General features: G+C 38.8%; 1 protein-coding gene across 4 annotated transcripts in view; it reads left to right on the forward strand.

Moving 5' to 3' along the window:
• Positions 1 to 14,298, forward strand: part of AMPD3 (adenosine monophosphate deaminase 3) — a 32,161-nt gene extending 17,863 nt beyond the window's left edge. For 3 of the 4 annotated variants that reach the window (XM_057418136.1, XM_057418135.1, XM_057418138.1), the window contains 9 exons: positions 2,938 to 3,132; positions 3,382 to 3,513; positions 4,392 to 4,555; positions 5,726 to 5,852; positions 6,641 to 6,804; positions 8,678 to 8,798; positions 10,738 to 10,911; positions 12,002 to 12,112; positions 13,044 to 14,298. In XM_057418136.1, the coding sequence (XP_057274119.1) occupies positions 2,938 to 3,132; positions 3,382 to 3,513; positions 4,392 to 4,555; positions 5,726 to 5,852; positions 6,641 to 6,804; positions 8,678 to 8,798; positions 10,738 to 10,911; positions 12,002 to 12,112; positions 13,044 to 13,220 (1,365 nt within the window). In that variant the 3' untranslated portion in view covers positions 13,221 to 14,298. Of the gene's footprint in view, positions 1 to 2,937; positions 3,133 to 3,381; positions 3,514 to 4,391; positions 4,556 to 5,725; positions 5,853 to 6,640; positions 6,805 to 8,677; positions 8,799 to 10,737; positions 10,912 to 11,131; positions 11,216 to 12,001; positions 12,113 to 13,043 lie in introns of those variants that run through there. The other variant, XM_057418137.1, reaches the window with a different exon arrangement.
• Positions 14,299 to 20,889: the final 6,591 nt, after the last annotated feature.

The raw sequence follows: 20,889 nt of genomic DNA on the forward strand, positions 1-20,889 counted from the left end.
AGAGGGAAGCATGACTTTAAAAGAAATGCAGTTACTACTGTGTCATATGATCCTTTCAAAACAGAAGAAACAAAAAGTCTCCTGGCTTTGTGTCCTTGCCCTCCTAACAGTGGTGAATTCATGTTGATGTAAACAGAGAGGAAATGTTTTGTTTTGTTTTTTTCAAGACTCATTAATTCCAGTAGCTGAGCCGCCACTGGAACTAGTGCATTGTGGAATTCAGTAACCTACTCTTATTCTAAGTTCCCTAACCCTGCTATTCTATGACTTGCTTTTTCTGAATGTTTAGAGCTTATAGGGCATCTATTAATTATTTCATTTTCCCACGTAAGTCAACCAAGCCTAGTAGTTTGTAATATTTCACTGGTCCAGAAAGTGTTTACAGTAAACAATATTTGTTTCTAAAACAGAAATGCACTTGGGTTCAAGTATCTATATAAGTAGTCTGAGGAGTGTAATAATATGTTAAGTGGAGCTGTTTTGACTACTTTAGACACAGCATTGTTTACTGTGCATTAGTAATATACTTCATGTTACGTACTTCAAGACAGTAATATGTCTCTTGCTTTTTCATTTAGCTGTAAAGTGTCTAGTATATTTGAACTGGGCAGCAATTAACAGGTGTTCATGTTTAGGATTCAGTGTATATCCTGGTCTTTAGTTACACTATTAACATTCACATGGAAATAGATTTACCCTTAGAAGACTACAACAAATTCTGTATGTATAAACTGAAATTGAATGACTACACATGCCAAATAAACCAGTGGCATTTGGAGTGTATGACATAGCATAAGTTGAGTTTTACATTGCAGGAGTGTGGCTGTTATTAGTTCAGGTACTTGGTGATGTGTTTCCTACTGATCCTTAAAAGCAGAGCGGGATGTCAACTACTTACGTTGGTGAAATCTGAAATCTCCTATTTCCTTTTGTGATGTTTCTTAGGAACATTGTCAGTATTCGGGGTTTTTTAAAACCTTTAAATTCAGACAGCAAAACAGGGTGCATTCTGACAGCTGGATTACCAGTGCTGTGCAGAAGCAAGATTATTTGTTATTTCTGTTTGAAGCTCTTTTTTACTCTGTATAAGAAGTTAGAACAGCCCTTTCCACTACAGTTTTATATAGGACCTCATAATCAAGTGTTAACTTTTATGATTCCAAACCATCACCTACCAGTATCTAGGGCAGTACTGCATGGTGCTTTTTAGACTTACTGTGAACTGTCCTGTCCCTTTTATATATCATCTTGAAACTTGTATTACAAACTCATTATCTGGCTTCCGACTCCTTCTGCAGAACCATTCTGTCAGTTGGTCTTGTAAAACTTGTCTCCAGTACCAGTCTGTTGGTACACAAGGCAGATGTTAGAAATAGTAAATGTTGGCAATTGCTTCTGACTACATCTCCGTGCTCATGACCATCTATGTCCAGGTGGGGCCTGGGCTGGAGGGAAATGGGAAGCTTAGCAGACCAATTGCATGCAGCACTGCTGCTTCTGAGTGAGCTGCAACTGCTTCTGCCAGGATTTGGCAGTCTGGAGTTGAAGGCAACCTCAGAGTCTGCCAACCTGTCCCCAGGGCCATTGTGCTCATTATGTGTCAACTGTGAAATCTGATCAGAACAGTGGTTTGTTTTGGTTTGGTTTTAAATTGATAGGAATTTTTTAGTAATTTCATTGTTTTACCTAGAACATGCATTAAGCTGTTTTATTGTTTAGTCAGAATTTCTCAAGGAAATTCATAACAAATGGACCCTGGAGCAGCAGCTTTGCTGCTCCATGTACTGGGTACTGCTATGCTGGTAGGTGCCTTAAGGCCATTATCCTAGCTAAGGCGTATTCTTCCCTTTCAGGTACTTGGTCCTTGTGAACTGCAATTAGTATTATCTGCCTTTTCAAACAAGAAGAAGTTGGGGAATATACCTGATTTTCTTCTTTCTCAGTACAGTTAAGATAATAAACCCTTGACTGTAAACAACTGCAATGGATTCATTTTACATACTTGCTGGCAGCACTAAGGCATTACACATACTGAAGGGAAAACTCAAGTCAACAAACAAGCCCCCAGTCTCATCAGTTGTTTCTTTGGATTGTGTTCTAATATGGGTACTCAAACAGATATGCAGGCTCCAGTTGTTTCTTTGGATTGTGTTCTAATATGGGTACTCAAACAGATATGCAGGCTCTGGGCAAAAAAAAAAAAAAAAAAGCAAACCTGTGGAAACTATTTGGTTCTTGTCTTTTTCTTTTGTGTTGTTTTTTTTTTGTTTTTTTTTTTGTTTTTAAATGGGAAAAACTGCAGGAATACTCTCAGCCCTTCTGTGAAGCTTGCACCTCCCTTGGTGTGTGAAGAGATCTGAAGAAAGTGAAAAACCTGTCAGCATTATGAGCTGCTGTATTATAATTAAACTTGGAAAAAATAGTGACAAAATTCCTCACATGTACATTTTGCAGTTCTAGTGTCCTAAGCTGTTTTATGTGGTTGAAGTAAAAAACCATGAATTATGCTTTTGGAAATGGCTAAGAACTCTGGATTCTTTCAGCCAGAGAGGGTGGTTATGACTACAGTCCATAAACTAGAAAGACATCATCGTTTTATGGATGAAGTAAAGAATACTAAAGAATGCCTAAGGAAGTATAAAATTTAATCTGCACCCAGGTTCTGTGATTGGCACTTATAATGTATCTTGTTTAAAAATATTTAAGTAGGGAACTGTTAATTGAGGGCTATTTCATTTATAGTTCTGCTTGTTGAATAATTCCTCCAAACCTAAAATCTCAGGGTTCTGAAACATTTTGACTTGCTTAGGCACTAATTCTTTTGTTACTTGGAGAATATTTTAGAAGGCTTTAGTCATTGTTGTCACTGACATAGATACTTCGCTAATTTAAGCTCATGTATATGGATGATGAGCATGAATAACTTCTTGATTTCAGGTTGATACTCATATCCATGCTGCTGCTTGCATGAACCAGAAACACTTATTAAGGTTTATTAAGCACACATATCAAACGGAGCCGGACAGGATTGTTGCAGAGAAGAAAGGCAAGAAGATGACTTTAAAGCAAGTCTTTGAAAGCCTTCACATGGATCCTTATGACCTCACTGTAGACTCTTTAGATGTCCATGCAGTAAGTCTATCAAACTGACAAAGTAAACAAGAAAACACTTAAGTTTTTTTCAGTGTGAAATTCTGGTTTCTACAGTTTTTGCATGATAACTTATCAAATCAGAATTTGAACTCATGCATTACTTTGCACGTTTGACATAAATTAGCATAGGCTTTTTCTTGTATGTGCCTTTCATTGCTAGGCAATTTAATTTATAAACTATTGTGTGTACTTAAATCTATGGTTATTTGTTTTTTTTTCCTCCTCAAGGGTCGTCAAACATTTCATCGATTTGACAAATTCAATTCGAAGTACAATCCAGTTGGTGCCAGTGAGCTGAGGGACTTGTATTTGAAAACTGAGAACTACATTGGTGGTGAATATTTTGCTCGTATGGTCAAGGTAAGTAAGTTTCAAGCTTTTCCAGCTATAGAGAAATTAAGGTTTGTAAAAGGTATGTGATGTCATAATTGTATCTAGAGCTAACAGTATGGCTAAGTGATTCCAGGTACTGGCCTCGCTCTGGTAGTTCGTCAGAGAAAGACCTCTGCTAAGTCAGCCACTGCTACTTTCTAAATCATTTTATGGGTGGAAACTCATACATATAACCTGTGTATGAGTTCAAAGCAGTGCTGAGTACAGTTTCAAATTAATAGAGAGCAGCCAAAAGTCAATTCACTGGCTTAATATTTTGTGAGGATGTAGTAGGCTAGTGATAGCTGCTAAGGAAGGAGTGGCTAGGGCAGTGCCTCTGCATAAAACTGTATCTGCACATGTATGCACAGGCTTCAAATTAATTTCTTACAACCAAAGAATTAGTAGCTTTCATGAACTAGATGTCAGCTTTTCTTAAACATACAGAAGTGCTTGTCTAAAATTAACAGCCTTAAAATTGCTTACTACCATGCATTTTGGGTCAGATTCTCTATTGGTCTGCATATTTTATGTAGTCACTTACTACAGTTTAAATCGTATCATTCTGAGTTACCAATTTTAAACCTATGTCTTACAAAGGTGTTAGCAATAACTGCACAATATTGTCATCTAAATCTAGGTGTTACAGTTAGTTACAGTGAAATGATTCTGAGATAGCTTGCCAGCAGAATATTTAAATGCCTAAAGTAAAATAATTGATTAAGAGACAAAAGATTCCCTGTTGATCTTTAAAGAGTGAAAATACAATTACGTCTGGTCTGAGGAAAATAGAATAATAAATATATTACTAGGTGTAAATGATCGTCAGTGTCCATATTAAAGCAAATATATTTATTACTTAATAGGAAGTAGCCCGTGAACTAGAAGAAAGTAAGTACCAGTATACAGAACCCCGCTTATCCATTTATGGACGGTCTCCAGATGAATGGCTGAACTTGGCAAAATGGTTCATCAAGCATAAAGTTTATTCCCCTAATATGCGCTGGATAATTCAGGTTCCTAGAATCTAGTAAGTAATCAGGAGCTCTTGGTAATTTTAATAGTTTGAAATCATACCAATTATTTGTTTTAATTTCTGATATTTTTTAGATGGTTTATGAGCTTTCCTGTAGTTCTATTTATAAGCAACAGCCTGGGAAATTTATTTTTGACCATTGCTGCAATATTCCTGACAGTCTGGTGGTGGAAGACGGGAGATGGGGTTTGAATCTATTCTTTGTGAAGCTATTCAAAACTACTGTGAATTAGTTGTAAGTCTGAAAATACTAAAAATCAAAAATTACAACTGGGTGAAATTAAGCTGCATTCAAGGGCAAGTTAAAACACATTGATGAAAATAAATCACCTCTTGAATTCCATAATCGTGAACTGTTACCACCAAACTTCCTTAAGATCAGTGACTAAATGACAGTGAACTTGGAAATGCAACCCTGGTTGCTGATTTGCAAGCTTAAATCAGTATCAGTTTTTCTTAGTTTTTAAGCATCCTTTGAGACTTTAATAAATGGTTGTTTGTTTCTAATACATATATTATAATAGTGTCCCACGATAATTTTGTCAAGTCTTAAAGCTGCTTTTCATGTTTTGAAATTGCATAGTTGGAATATGAGTAGAGAAAGAGCTGTCATGGTTGCATATATCCCCCAGAGTGTGTTTCTCATTAGGAAGAAAGTGTCTGTCCTTTAATTTCTTATGTAATGATTTCTTATGTACACACCAGAATCAACACCTTCATTAAGTCATGCACTTAATGATACACTGAAGTACTGCCCCTCTGTTCTGAGAGGCTCACTAAAGCAGAATGAATATTCTACTTTTGTTTAAAGTAGTTAACGACTTTGGAAAACAGAATCTTTCAGGAGAGGTAATTCCTTATCTCACCTATTGATATTTGGATTGCTGTAAAGGAAAGGGTCACTCTTTTTGAGAGAGCATCTACCCTTGCATACTGTCTCTATTTCTGGAGCGCTCAGGAGCTCTAGCAGAGCCTGGATGAAGCAGAGTGGCAGGAGGTGCAGGAAATGGAGCACAGAGACAAGCCCTGCCCTGACATAAACTTTTAATTTCTTAATCCTGGCAGAACTGAAGCTGTAGAATAAACTCAAATAACAACGAATGTGAAAGTGGAGAAAAAAGCCTATTAAAGAGTGGTCAAAACTGTGTATTTTTTCCTCTTCAGTGACATATTCAGGTCAAAAAATATTCTGCCTAGTTTTGGGAAGATGTTGGAGAACATCTTTGTACCTTTATTTGAAGCAACAATCAATCCCAAAGACCATAAAGAATTGCACCTTTTCCTCAAATATGTAAGTATATTTGGATTTTCTTCTCACATGAAACAGATCTTCTCCTGCTCATAAATTTTGTTTGTCCATAGCTGTTTCCAGACACTAAGATCTTCCTCCTCCATAGATTACTTGTATTACTGTTTTACTGGCAATTTAATAAAAGCGTGGGTAGGGTCCTGTTGTTAAATAGTTGCTATTTATTACCCTGAAACAGCTCATCACCTCTTTATTTGCCCTCTCAGTAATCCTCACTATGACCAAAGATATTTGCATGCTCTTGTGCAGAGGGAACATAGTAATCCAGGATGCTCACTGCGAGCTTGCATCTGGGACTGGCCTTCAAAAAGGAGGCAACTGAGAGGAAGCATTGTGTAGATCCTGATGGGACTCAGTAGTGAGGATGTAGCTGCTGGGACATGATTAAAAGACATTTCCAAATATGCCCCAGTTCAGAACTCTGAGGTTTCCTGGGAGCCTCTGGCCTTCAGCTGCTTTTCAGATAACAAAACCAGATGAGTTTAAAGGATTCTAATCCGGATCTGGGGGAATTTTACAGGCTTTTGTGCACCTGGGCTTCCTCTTTGTCTCAAAAAAAAAAAAAAAGGGTGTGTGTGTATGAAACTGCCTTCAAGTAAACACATTACTCCTGCTATCTGCAGTGAGTGGTAGGAGGGCAGGACTGCTAGCATAGGGAGGAAATGAAGAAAGAGGACTAGTTGCTTTGTACAAGCAAGTCCTGAAGGAAAAGTAACATTGACATTTGCTTCTTGAAAACACTGATTTCTGTTAGTCTCTTCTCCCACCAGGTGACTGGCTTTGACAGTGTTGATGATGAGTCCAAACATAGTGGCCATATGTTCTCTGACAAAAGCCTTAATCCTGACCTCTGGACCAGTGAGAAGAATCCCCCATATAGCTATTACTTGTATTATATGTATGTGAACATCATGTTGCTAAACAACCTCAGAAGGTAAGTAGTCAAGTAGTCATTTTTTACAAGCTTTCAGAAAGAAAAATCAATAATCTTTGTCTTAATCTAAATCAGTGGCTGGATCATACATCTTTTGAAGCAAAGGTTATCTTGAATTAAAGAGTCCAAAAGGAGGACACAAGTTATTTTGAAAATGTTAACTGCAAAATGAATTCAAATGCAATACTCAGAAATTGTAAAGGCATCTGGTTAATATACTGGTTTGACACAAAACTGACAGGTTGACCTTGGCTTGGATTAATAGTGGATTTCCAAATATAAGGTAACTATTGGTAGCTTGCTATCTCCTGGTAATTTAAGAGGTACAAAGTTATGTTGTGAAATATTGGTTTTAGGGCTGCTGCTGTTACCAAAGATAGACAAAGGAGGACATAATTATAAACTGCACATCTAGCTAACTTACTTTAGCATTCATATTGACTCATTCAGTTTTACTACCTTTGAGACCAATGTCTAGGCAAGTAATGCAGAGAGGTGTGATTCTGAATGTGAGATCATGACTGTAAAAGCAGATTTTGGCGTCAGGCTCAGTAAAGCCGGAAATTCAACATCAGGTTATGTTCCCAGCTTTGTGGCTGACTCACTGAGTGATGTGCACAACTGACTCAAATTGAGGCACAGTGGGGTTATCCACTGATACTACAGTGTCATCACGTACCTTGCAAGGATTTGGTTCATTATTATTTATAAAATATTTTGGAATTTTCTTATAGATGTTGCACAGACTTGTCATTTTCACAGGTCTTATTCAAGTTAATATTTAAAATGTTATTTCTTCTCTCCCCCTGTTACCTCAAGCATTTCTCTCTTGACCACCCAGTAGAATCAAACCTCACAATAAAAACATCAAACGGAAAGGACATAATACAGCAGCTGATATTCAGGTCATCCCTTTCATCACACATTTTTTTCTTACCTCAAAATCATTTCAACTACTATTTGAAAATCTCCCTAGGTAATAATTAAATATTCTTTATAGCTAGGTGAGATAATGACACAATTCATCAATGAGTCAGTAAAACTGTTCACCCTGTTAAATATACTGAGTATTTGAGGCACCACAGCCAGTCCATTCGAAGACTGTTTTATGCTTTTCATAATATTAGCAAAGTCAGCAAGGGTGGATTATATCCTTGCATCCATTTTATGGAGAAATGTGACTAAACTTCCATCCTAAAAATTCCTTATTACTTTAGCACTCCTTGTTGAAATTGTTTACTTTGAATATATCTAAATCTCTAAATACTTAGGGGACATTTGTCTTCACTGAGTAAGAGGGTCCATTATAACCTAAAACTCAGCATAATTTTTAATACAGATGATAAAAATAAAACAGTTCTAGAAATTACGGTGTTAAGTCTAGTGTAACAACTAACACTCCTGTGCAGCTGAGGCTGTGGCTTCATGCTACACTTAACATGGTGAGATGGCAGGTTGTCACTGCACTACATCGTGTTCACTAACCCTCTGCAATGTGCTTCCACTGCTTCCCTCATTTTGAATCTAGGAATTATGCAGCCATAGGTTGCATCAGTTCACTTAGCTTTCCATCCCCTACTTCCCACAGCTGAAAACAGTTTGATAACTGTTCACCCAATATTAAACAATTGCTAAATGAGATATAACTGGGGAAGGAAAGAAGGAAGGCACAAATATGTTAGGTGATGGCAGGGGGTTGGGTATAGGGACCTGCCCCTTTCAACAGCAGCCTGATTAGATGTCACACCAAACTGTATGAGAATGTGTAACTTTTTCTAATTCCCATGTTAATGCTAATTATATGCAAAATAGATAAAACCAAGTGCATTAATAGTGCAATTTTGATAGTGGAACTTGCTTTTAATCTCATTAGGGAAAGAGGCATGTGTACTTTTCTGTTTCGACCACACTGTGGGGAAGCTGGGTCTATCACACACCTTGTATCAGCCTTTCTGACAGCGGACAACATTTCTCATGGATTGCTACTGAAGAAGGTAACCTAAACTCTAATCACTATCTGCTTAGACATCAGTCACTGGTTCAAACAGCAGTTGCAAAATTGACTTTGTCTGGCAGCCCAAAATCAGTTTTCTTAGCAAGGCACAAGTAACTCTTCACTTCAACTGGAAATCCCACCTGGAGTACTGTGTTCAGCTCTGTGACCCCCAGCATAAGAAAGATGTGGACCTGCTGAAGCAGGCCCCAAGGAGATGATCAGAGGGTTGCTGCACTGCTATGAAGACATGCTGCGAGGGTTAGATTTGTTCAGCCTGGAGATGAGAAGGTTCAGGGGAGACCTTAGAGCAGCCTTCCAGTACCTAAGGGGGCCAACAAGAAATCTGGAAAGGGACATTTTACAAGGGAATGTAGTGACAGAGCAAGGGGTAATGGCTTTGAACTGAAAGAGGGTAAATTTAGACTAGATATTAGGAGGAGGCTCTTTACTGTGAGGGTGGGTGAGACACTGGAACAGGTTGTCCAGAGAAGCTGTGGCTGTCCCATCCCTGTCAGTGTTCAAGGCCAGGTTGGATGCGCCTTTGAGCAGCCTAATCTAGTGGATGGTGTCCCTGCCTGTGGCAGGTGGTTGGAACTAGATGAGTTTTAAGGTCCCTTCCAACCCAAACCATTCTGTGAAATAAATAAGCTAAGCTGAATTTTCTATTTAAGCTACAAAACCAATCTTTTCCAAATTATTTTAAAGCTACGTCTTTATAGGGAAGATCAACTGTTCAGATATGTCAAGGACTTGACAGCACTTGCAAGCAGAGATAAAAAGGAAAAAAACTGCTTAGACTTGTTGCTACTTCCTGGTTTAGATCCAAGAAGTGCTTAAGACAAGCTCTGGTTTCTTCTGCAGAGGGACAAAGGACATTTTCCCTGACTGGCATGCCTGTAATTCAGGGTTCATTCTGAAATTCATTAAGGTTATAATTATTTATATCTAGAATAACTGGGATCAATTGATCAAGAAATATAACATAGCTGAATAGCACAGTAATATTTTATTTACAGCTTGCTGCTTGTGACAGGACAAATGTTACCATTCCTGGTGTATCAGTTAATGAAAACCATCACATAAGTCATCCCCAGGCCAGTGTCCTGTAATTAAAATAATTGGTCAGTGGGTGGCAGACTTGCACTGAGCTTATTGTAATTTTTTGGAAAGCATTCTCTTGTAAGTTGGCTTTTCTGGTTAATGCTGTAAAATTCTCTCTGTTTGTTAACATATACAAGAAAAAAGAAAAATCTTGCCTAAAATCATGTCTGACGTTATGCTCAGAACCAGTAATTCCTAATATTAGAACCAGAGTAGTACTAAGGCTGTATGTGACCAAAGCATTCTTCTCTTCACTCTCTCCTGCTTAGCCCGGTGCAATAGTCTGGCATAGCAGATGATAATAATAACAACAATGATAATAATAATGGCACTTACTAGGTTTACACGTTGGTTAAGTAAAAAATAGCAATAAAGATGAGGTGACCTCAAAAGATTTATATTATATGCAACAGCCACACATGACATATAACAAACCTTTTCTGCACCTAAAATTTACCTGTTGGACTTCAGTTTTGAAAAACTTAGCAGTTCTTACACATCTGTTTCGTGTGACTTTCAGGTTTTGGGGGAGGGTAGGCAGTTAGTATCAAATGCAGTGCCCTGCATAGTCATGTATACTTACTAATCTGCAGTAACTTTAGTCACCGTATTTTTAAAAGGATGACATATATGTTGAAGAATGTAAATTATTTTTATAAAAATCAGACATTTAAAATTCAGACTTTAAAATCTTTTCTAAATAAGTCAGAGTTTAGTGTCAACCAAATTTTCTGGATCTTATTCCTCCCTCTGTAATGCTGTTTCCATTTTATCCAAGGGAAATACTTTTTTTCATTAGCCCATAGTACCATTAAATGCTGTGTTTTGTTTTGCAGAGTCCTGTCCTCCAGTATCTTTATTATCTTGCACAAATACCCATTGCTATGTCCCCACTTAGTAACAACAGCCTATTCCTGGAGTACTCAAAAAATCCACTACGGGAGTTTCTACATAAAGGACTTCATGTCTCTCTCTCCACGGATGATCCTATGCAGTTTCATTATACAAAGGTAAAAACAAGAAACACTTCTCTTTGAATTTGGCAGCCGTACTAAATAGGCCCAGAATGACCTGAAAGCTATTTCATATCATTGCTTAGGATGTCAAGTTTCATATCTTCCAGTCACTTCATTCATTATCCTTCCTCATTCTCAGTCTACTCACTGTTAGGTTTCAGAGGGAAATGTCTGATTTCCTAATTATGTTTCTTTTGTACTCTTGCCTCTCCAGTGTTGGCTGTTGAAGTATAGAATGAAGGATGAGGCTGAAGGGAGGTTTGAGCCTTCATAAACAATCCTCTAGAGTGCCAGGAAAGTCCAGTTTCCTTACTAATAAATCTGGGGAAGTACATTACAAAAACACAATGTGGAATCTCTGAAGATGACAGCTGTTTGCTCAGTGAACTGATTCTTGCCTTTTGGTGGCCTGGCAGGACAGAACTGCCTGGTCATTGGTTCTGATGCTCCCGTTTTGCGGTTGGCACTGACTTGAGTCATGTTATGCTTTACAGTGGCCTGTATTGCTCAATTCTCTGAGTTGTGAGGACAAGCTGAGCTTTGGTGTGCTTCACTCAGGCTTCTGGCCCATAACATGTCTGTGCTAGAAAAGACAGCTTTTGTGAGGGCCTGCTGCATGGATGTAATGCAGCACCAGCAGAGTTACACATAGTGTGGAAGACTGTAAGCTGTGACAGCCCATCATTAGTCAGACCCAACCTCCTTGTGTGGAAGGTCAGAAGTGAGAAATTGCCCGGTTATCTGTCTATGTAGACATTTGTTAAAGAGTTACAAGACTAGATCCTCCAAGATGTTTATTTTCCCTGGGATCTCATCTGAAATGCCTCTAAGGATCCTGTCTGGGGGCTACAATTTCTTAGCCTAAGATAACTGGATACCCCGTGCCTATTATTTAACAGTTGCCCTTGAGAAATACAAAATCAATAATGCTTTTTAGTAGTAATTGTGATATTAAAATCTTCAAATCTCTAATTTTTCACAGCTACCTAAACAGCATATATGGATTTCTTTAGTAATGAGTACATATCTCCGTATACATCCTATTTACATCTAATTTAATATTAAACATATTTTGGTGATACAGGAAGCTCTCATGGAAGAATATGCTATTGCAGCCCAGGTGTGGAAACTAAGTACCTGTGACTTGTGTGAAATAGCAAGAAACAGCGTACTACAGAGTGGATTGTCAGATAAGGTAATTATGGCTGAAAAAATCCCCTTTTGCAGGAATCAGGGCAAGTAGGAACTGAGAAGTCAGTAGTCTGAAAACTGAATAGTAGGTGCTTCTGTGATGTATTTGCACACACTCCTATTCTCTTTTCCAGAAATCTTCACAGAGTATCTGCTGTGCAGTCTTACATTTTAAAAAGTATTAACATTACATGTTAATAAACATTAATATGTTTAATAATATACATTAACATGTTTAATAATAAACATTACATGTTTTCCCAAAACATGCAGAGAGCAGATGCATGTTTAGACTTGGCTCTGCCTCCAGTCCCAAACCTTTAATTATTTGGGTGATACCCCTCTGCCAGCAATTTCATAAATCATGTGTTGCTTTGAGTATACAACAAACTGTCTGTCAAAAGCAAGATGTGTTTGCTAAGAAGGGAGTGCTACAGAAATCCCTTTTGGCTTGAAAATTCTATACATCCATGTTTTTCTCTTTGACTTAATTTAGAGCATCTTCTCTTTTACTTCTGTGTCATTTTAAAACATTGTCTCCAAGGAGCTGGTATGTGAAGGGGCTTTATTAATATATTCTGCTGTTTCTTCCAGTATTCTTTAGTGACAACTACAGATTTTCCTCTTGTGCAATATTTAACTAGCAAAAGGAATCTAAGTCTCTTTTTGACCTCTGACATGAAAGGTATAGTAGTGAAGACCAAATGCTAGCACAGAGGGTTTTAGCAAGCCAGACTGCTCTGTGCATTCTATATATGTAACTTTGCCTCAGAGTCTTAACCAGTTCTGGAGATTTTAAGGCCAAAGATCAGTGGTCAGCTGGTTGAAGCTGCTCTTTTCACTTGCACTGGAGTAATTCAGCTAACAAACGCTCAGCCAATAAATCAGATCAGTTGAACTGACTTCTTCCTTTTTACATTTAATCCCACTCACAGGAAAAACAGAAATTCTTAGGGGTGAATTACTGTAAAGAAGGGCCTGAGGGAAATGACATTCGAAAGACTAATGTTGCACAGATCCGGATGGCCTTCAGGTACGAGACACTGTGCAATGAACTTAGTTTCCTGTCTGATGCTATGAGAACAGAAGAGATTTCTACTCTGACAAAGTAATTATAAGCTCAAAGAAATCAGAACATCCCACTCCTAAGAAGGAAAAATTGCTGACTAACATTGAATCATCTGTCTTTGATGCTACCAAGACATAACTGAACAGTACAGAGAAAAAGATTATCTATTTATGGAAGGTAAACAGTGTTTGCCATTATTTTTAATGCATTATTCTCATTGCAAAAATTTCAGTTTTTATCAGCATTAGGTTTTGTAAGATGGCTGTAAATACTAACGCAAGCTCAGACTCCTGTAATATTTGTTTCATGCTGTCTTAACTGTACACTATATCGTAGCTTGGAAAGCAAGAGAGTATTTGTAGCACATCTGTGATATGGACCTTACAATTCTGCAGATATGGACAGTACACATCCATCTGGTTTTGTCCTGCTAGTCTCAGCAGCAGTCACATTTAGCACTTGTAAGTTTAACCCTTTATCATTAGCAGTTTGTATGGGGTGCATAATTTTGAGGCTAGCCTTTCGTTCTGGAAGGTGTTCTGACACAGTTTTTATCTTAATGTTTCAGACTGGAAAACAAGAAAAAACAGAATCGGGTAGTATTGTTTAATGACTAACTACTTCCTGTTGTCATGTAGGATATCTGTGAAGAACAGCAGATTAATGCTTTTTAATCTAGTAAGTAGAAAACATAGTGTCAAATTCATCACTATTGTATGTTGTAATAATGAGTCTAATTATATCATGAAAACTTTGCCTTGAAAGGTGAGAATACTTTTTTTTATTGGTTTGTAATGGGAATATGTGGATATGCCAGTTCAAATTACTTAGAAATTTACGCAAATAATTTTGGTTGCATGTAAAGAGAAATTTTTTACTTGAACAAAGGAAGTGTTCTTATGAATCAGTGGTAGAAACTCCAGACTTGGGTTCTGGTCCTACTTCTGACATCTTTTTTACACATTTGCATTAGTTTGTATTTTAGTTGGTTAGAGTTGAATGAGAAGTCAAACTGTCTATTTGTACAGAAGATAGCCTACTTGAAACGTGGCATTTCAAATTACGTTAAACTTTTTATTTATGATGGAGTGGCTAGTAAAATACAGCTACCGGAATATTTATTTATCACTTTCACTCTTTTTTCTATTTGCTCATCCTTCTTAAGACACAGTACTACACATTCAGAAAGGTTATAACATGATAGCATTTATGTACTGTGGAAACTGCATGTAGTTTCGCACCCAAAAAGAGTTGAGGCTAGGGGCAACAGAGGATGTTGATGCCTTTAAGTCCAACATTACACTTCTTGAGACCTAGATTCCCTAAGCTACGATAACAAGCCTATGGTTGGAGCCTTTGGGATCTCATGTAATACAGAGGGAGGTTAGGCAGCTTCAGACAGTAATTGAAAATTCACACACAAGAAGGGCAAGTAATGAATACTAACCAATCAAGCCTCACTAGACTTAGAACCCTGTATGTTTTACATCAGACAGTGTGTGCCACTTTATTCCTTAGGCCATGCCCTTCCTCCAGGGTTTGGGCACCTACATCCTTCCTTTCAAGAGCTGATCAGGTCTCACTTCCCCTTGTAAATGCAGCCAGAAGTAGCAGTGGTGACATCACCAGTAGCAAATGACTCATTAATGGCATAAATGTATATAGCCACTGAAGACATACACTCTCCCTTTAGGCTGCAGCATGTCAAAGCAATACCTACAAGGACATGTTTTAAATGTACTTGCTGTCCCAAAATGGTGATTGCAGGGAAATGGCACCAAAGTAAGGGAAGGAGGAGTTCCCTATCACCTCCTATAGCTGTGGAGCCCTGTAAGAGCCCCACAAGAGACTAAACCTAAAGAGCTATAGGATCTAGCCTGGAAGTGAGCCTGCTCTGAGGGAGACCAAGGCACAGGAGCAGAGTTCTGGCCATCCAGTCACTATTACAGTGTGTCATGCATAGGGGCTGCAGTGATTGCAGACATTGTTAATCTAAAATATGGTTGCATATTGAGAGGTGGTGGGAGACTTGACTTCAGCTCTTCAGCAACCTAGCCTAATGTCTGCACTGCTGCCAGACTTTGTACTCCTTGTGCAGCTAAAAACCTGTCCTACAGCAAAACTGTGCTACACTGCTCAACTGTACAATAATGCAATGGTCCAAAGTTCTTAAGTCAACAGTGCCTGTTGGCTTCACTGTTAAAGTTCAGCAATTCATACAGTCCATTACCAGGATTGATGAATGTAATTTTCTTAGGACAAAGTCTGAAAACAGTGGTTCAAGCATTTTAGCTGCATAAAATTCAGACACCTTGTTTTCTTTAGTACAACTTAATCAGTTGTTATCAACATAACATTAATTACCTGAGAAAAGCATCTGTGTCCAGGTGAAATAAGTAACACACTTGGTTTGAAGAACCTAAATTGTAAGTATTTTCATCTGACAAACATTACTGTACTTGGGTTGTTTTACCTTAATACTGCTACTAGTGTTGCTTTTGTTGTCACTTAGATCTCTTACTTAGGTTTCTTCTTATTATACTAAATTTGTGTATGTTTAATAACTTCATCTTTCCTTACCTCAAACTCATCAGGTTCTAGTATGTCTGTAGCTCTTACTAAAGAAAAAAACACAAACGGGATTTGAATATACAGTTAATGGACAGTAATTAGGATTTTGACAATAATATGTAAATGGCCATAAGCACAGATTCTGCTTTCTGGGCTTCCATGTGCGCTGCTTTTAAGGATAAGTTGAGCTAATAGTGTTGCATTTAGGGGAACAAACCCGACATCCTTTCATGCTTCCATAACTACACCTCTTTTGGTCATCTTTTAATTAGGCAAAAGTTACTGATTCTCAAGTTTAGTGTTTAAAATTCAGCTGCTTTTTTTTTCCAAGTTGTACTTTTGTTCTAATGTATGGCTGTTCAAAATAACCTTGCAGTCTGAGGATATATGTATAATGAAGGGCAGGTCCAGTGTGAACTACATTTTCTCTAATGCAAGACAGGGCAGTTGCTGATTCTCCCTGCCCCCACAGTGTAGAGACCAAACCTGGTTACATCACACTTTGTGTTTTACTCAAACAAAAAGGGGCTTGGAAGAACATCACTGTAGGTGGTTACTGGGGTGGGTGTTGCTTTAGAATGGGAGACTATCCTATTTTCTCATCATTTCATTGGTGTTAAGGTTCAAACATTATTCAAGATTTCCTTACATGTTAGCTCAGAGCATTTTATACTTTCATGTAAAATGGTTAATTATGGTTATTTGATGTTTACAACATATCTATCAGAACAGTTTCTAGTGATGCTCTTCCATTGTTATATTCCTTAAGCAAACTTCAGGCATTTGCTCTGCTGGTGGGTTATGCAAGTCCACTTCAGAGCCACCTTACCTTCTGCTATCATTTTGTTCTTTGTCACTAAACCTTTCTGTTCTATTTGCCTAGTTAAAATCTTAAGTCTGAAAAAGGTGGGTGGGGGAAAGGATGTCTGTAAAAACTGCTTTTTCTTTCTGTGCCTGGGTTAAATCATGTTTATTTTTTGCCTCTTGTGGAAGCATTAAACATTAAAATAATAAATTATAATATGGTATAGCTTTTGTCTGTGTATACCTCTCAGTAAGATATGTAGCTACTCAGAATTTCTGCATTTAAGCAGAACTAATCCTGTTAGCAGTTACAGAAGACTAAACCAAAATTAAGGACTACCACAGCATGAAAACTGAAAAAAAAAAAATGACAACCAACAATAAAACTGCAGTGGACATAGAGAAGATAATAACCAATATTTAGGAGAAGGAGCTAAAAGCTTATCTGACTGTCGTGGTTTAAGGCTAGCTGGTAATTCAGTACCACGCAGCTGTTTGCTCACTCCCCCCCCTTCCTCCCCCTGCTCCCGGAGGGATGGGGAGGAGAATTGAAAGAACGTAACTCCCACAGGTTGAGATAAGAACAGTTTAGTAACTAAGGTATAACACAAATCACTACTGCTACCACCAATAATAATAATGATAAGGGAAATAACAAGGGAAGAGAATACAACCGCTCACCACCTGCTGACTAATACCCAGCCTGACTTTAGCAGTGATCTAGCCCTTCTGGGTAACTGCCCCCACTTTATATGCTGGCCATGACATGCTGTGGTATGGAATACCTCTTTGGTCAGTTTGGGTCAGGTGTCCTGTCTCTGCTTCCTCCCAGCTTCCCCTCCTCCCTGGCAGAGCGTGAGACTCAGAAAGTCCTTGGTCAGAGTAAACATTACTGAGCAGCAGCTAAAAACATCGGTGTTATCAGTGCTGTCCCCAGGCCAAAAGTCAAAACCACAGCACTGCACCAGCTACTAAGAAGGAGAAAAATGACTGATACTGCTGAACCAGGACACTGACTTAAAGCAATTCAATGTTATAAAAAAACCACCTGTTCTGATTTGTGCCAGTAGAAGACTTGTCAATAAGTCCTGAAGTGAAGCTGTATTATAGGGCTGCCCTGCTGTCTCTTGGTGCCCTTGTTTCCTGCTCATTCCATCTGGGCATCAGGATAAGGCATGTGGCACCTCTTCCTGATCCTGGAGCCTCACCTTGCTATTAACCAGAGTGAAACCAGCTGAATTTGGTAACAGCAGAGCAGTTCTGACAGTCACAGTTGAAACGGTTTAAGCAGTAAACAGGACAGCTTTACCTGACGAAACACAAGAGCCAAGAAGTGATAAATTGAAGGAGTATCAACATGGAGATTATGCTACAGTCAAGATGACTTTTGAGAAAAAAAAGTTTAACACAAGTTATTTTCTTCAGTACATGTAACAACAATTTTAGATGAAGATGAAAATGTGTCTCTTTCTGTACAGAAACCCTTCATTTCTGTACACAAGCAGCACTTATGAAGCACGGAAGTATAGATCCACCTGTAAATAAGAATGTGTATTTCTTACACATACCTCTTAAAGCACTAAATATCAATGTTAAGCAGCACAGAGTAATAGTATATATAATAGTGGAACAGGAGCACTGCTAACTAATTCATTAATCATTAACCATGACTAGCGTGTACCATCTCACATGAAAAATGTTTTTGGGAAGTTCTACTAAAGTGGGTTGGAACATATTAACATGGAAGCATAGACTGTTGTATCAAACCCCTGTTTTGTTCCACATATATACAACCGAATTCCAGAAGGGTAGGTTTCTGACTGATTTAAGCTTAATTCATAAGAATACATTATCTTTTCAAATAGCACTTTGAACCAAAGAAAAGGGCTCATTTAATTCCTGTTGGATGGTATTCAAACCACTGGATAGATACATACTGGACAAAGTTCCATCCAAGTTTTCAAAAGGGTTGGCTTTTTGTTTTAATTTCAGGCCTACAAAACCGATGCCCCCCCATTAAGTATTTTAACCTTGATTGATAGTTAGGTTATTGAGGTAAGCAATCACATGCTAATTGACATTGTGACAGCTCAGATACTAAAGTAGAATGTGTCACAGATCCCTCAGACATTACGTTCCTTGGAACATGACTAGTTCACAGCAAAACCCATTACCTACACTGCAGTTACGGGAAAGAAAAAAACAACACTGTCCCACTCAGGTTAATTTCAGCTATGCATAGCAACAGGAAAAGTGTTCCATCTTTACAGTATGTTGCCTATGATAAATTCCAGAACATTAAAACCAAGCATTTGAAGACATGACAATTAAAAAACCCCCAGTTTTGAGATTACCAATTTTTAAGACACACTTCTAAGAAAGCAGAATTCTATTCACCCAGACAGGTGAGGATAAAACATTATGGTAAGTTATCTTCAGGAATGGTTTAACAACAGAAAGAAAATAACTAATTACTGTAATTAATGATACTAGAGCACATGTATTTAGTGGATACAAAACTAAAGAATTATGTGTATTCAGTATTAAGGCCGGATAGGTTAACAACTCCTATTTACACCCAGCATCTTCAAGGCTATCCAAGGTTACCATTCCACGATTCAGCAGGACACAAAGCACAGAGAACCATGGCCAGGATGTTTCTTCTAAAAGTAATGCACTTGGCATGTACAGCTATGGGGGGGCTGGGGAGAAGAGGAGAGGATTTAACAGCTCAGTTCAAACCTATAGCAGAGAGATTTCACTGGCTACCTTGTGTTTCCAAAACTGGAATTAGTATGGATTAGAAAACCTTTATAATTACAGACAAGAATTCTCTTCAAAGGAAAGATATGTGAGTCAGATAGGCCATTTCCTCACTAAAAAAAGAAACATGCACATTACGTTAGTAAGGTGTCTAAACTTGAAACCTTGTAAATACCAACACTTGTCAGTTCCTCAAGTGCACCCACCTCCCAGCGTGACTGTCAACTGGTAAGGTTTCCAATTTTAATTTCCTAATCTGTTATAATGAATTCCTTTCCCATTTTTCACTTGGCTTCAAAAGATCCAAGCAGATAAACCAAGTAACTAGACAGAGGAAACAGTTATATTATATACTGCAGTTATTATTTAAAAACAGGTAAAATCTGAGAAGACAGAATCATAGAATGGTTAGGGTTGGAAAGGACCTTTAGATCATCCAGTTCCAACCCCCTGCCATGGGCAGGGACACAACACAAAACCGCAACCCATTCCAGTGCCTCACCACCCTAACAGGAAAGAATTTCCTCCTTATATCCAGTCTAAACTTCTCCTGTTTAAGTTTTAACCCATTACCCCTTGTCCTGTCACTATAGTCCCTGATGACGAGTCCCTCCCCAGCATCCCTATAGGCCCCCTTCAGATACTGGAAGGCTGCTATGAGGTCTCCACGCAGCCTTCTCTTCTCCAGGATGAACAGCCCCAACTTTCTCAGCCTGTCTTCATACGGGAGCTGCTCCAGTCCCCTGATGATCCTCGTGGCCCTTCTCTGGACCTGTTCCAACAGTTCCATGTCCTTTTTATGTTGAGGACACCAGAACTGCACACAATACTCCAAGTGAGGTCTCAGCAGAGTAGAGGGGCAGGATCACCTCCTTCGACCTGCTGGTCACACTCCTTTTGATGCAGCCCAGGATACGGTTGGCTTTCTGGGCTGCAAGCGCACATTGAAGCCGGCTCATGTTCATTTTCTCATCAACCAGCACCCCCAAGTCCTTCGCAGGGCTGCTCTGAATCTCTTCTTTGCCCAACCTGCAGCTGTGCCTGGGATTGCTCCAACCCAGGTGCAGGACCTTGCACTTGTCATGGTTAAACTTCATGAGGTTGGCATCAGCCCACCTCACAAGCGTGTCAAGGTCCCTCTGGATGGCATTCCTTCCCTCCAGCCTGTCATCCGAGCCACACAGCTTGGTGTCATCGGCAAACTTGCTGAGAGCGCACTCAATCCCACTGTCCATGTCAGCTACAAAGGTGTTGAACAAGATCGGTCCCAACACCAATCTCTGAGGGACACCACTCATTACTGGTCTCCAGCTGGACATTGAGCCATTGACCACAACTCTTTGTGTGCAGCCATCCAGCCAGTTCTTTATCCACTGAGTGGTCCATCCATCAAATTGATGTCTCTCCAATTTAGAGACAAGGATGTCATGTGGGACAGTGTCGAATGCTTTGCACAAGTCCAGGTAGATGACATCAACTACTCTACCCCTGTCCATCAGTTCTGTAGCCCCATCACAGAAAGCCACCAAATTGGTCAGGCAGGATTTCCCCTTACTGAAGCCATGCTGGCTATC

The sequence above is a fragment of the Pezoporus wallicus genome, unplaced genomic scaffold (genome assembly GCF_028554395.1).
Source record: "Pezoporus wallicus isolate ANWC-B61680 ecotype Strahan unplaced genomic scaffold, APGP_CSIRO_Pwel_v1 contig_2025, whole genome shotgun sequence".
In the NCBI taxonomy this organism is placed as follows: domain Eukaryota; kingdom Metazoa; phylum Chordata; class Aves; order Psittaciformes; family Psittacidae; genus Pezoporus; species Pezoporus wallicus.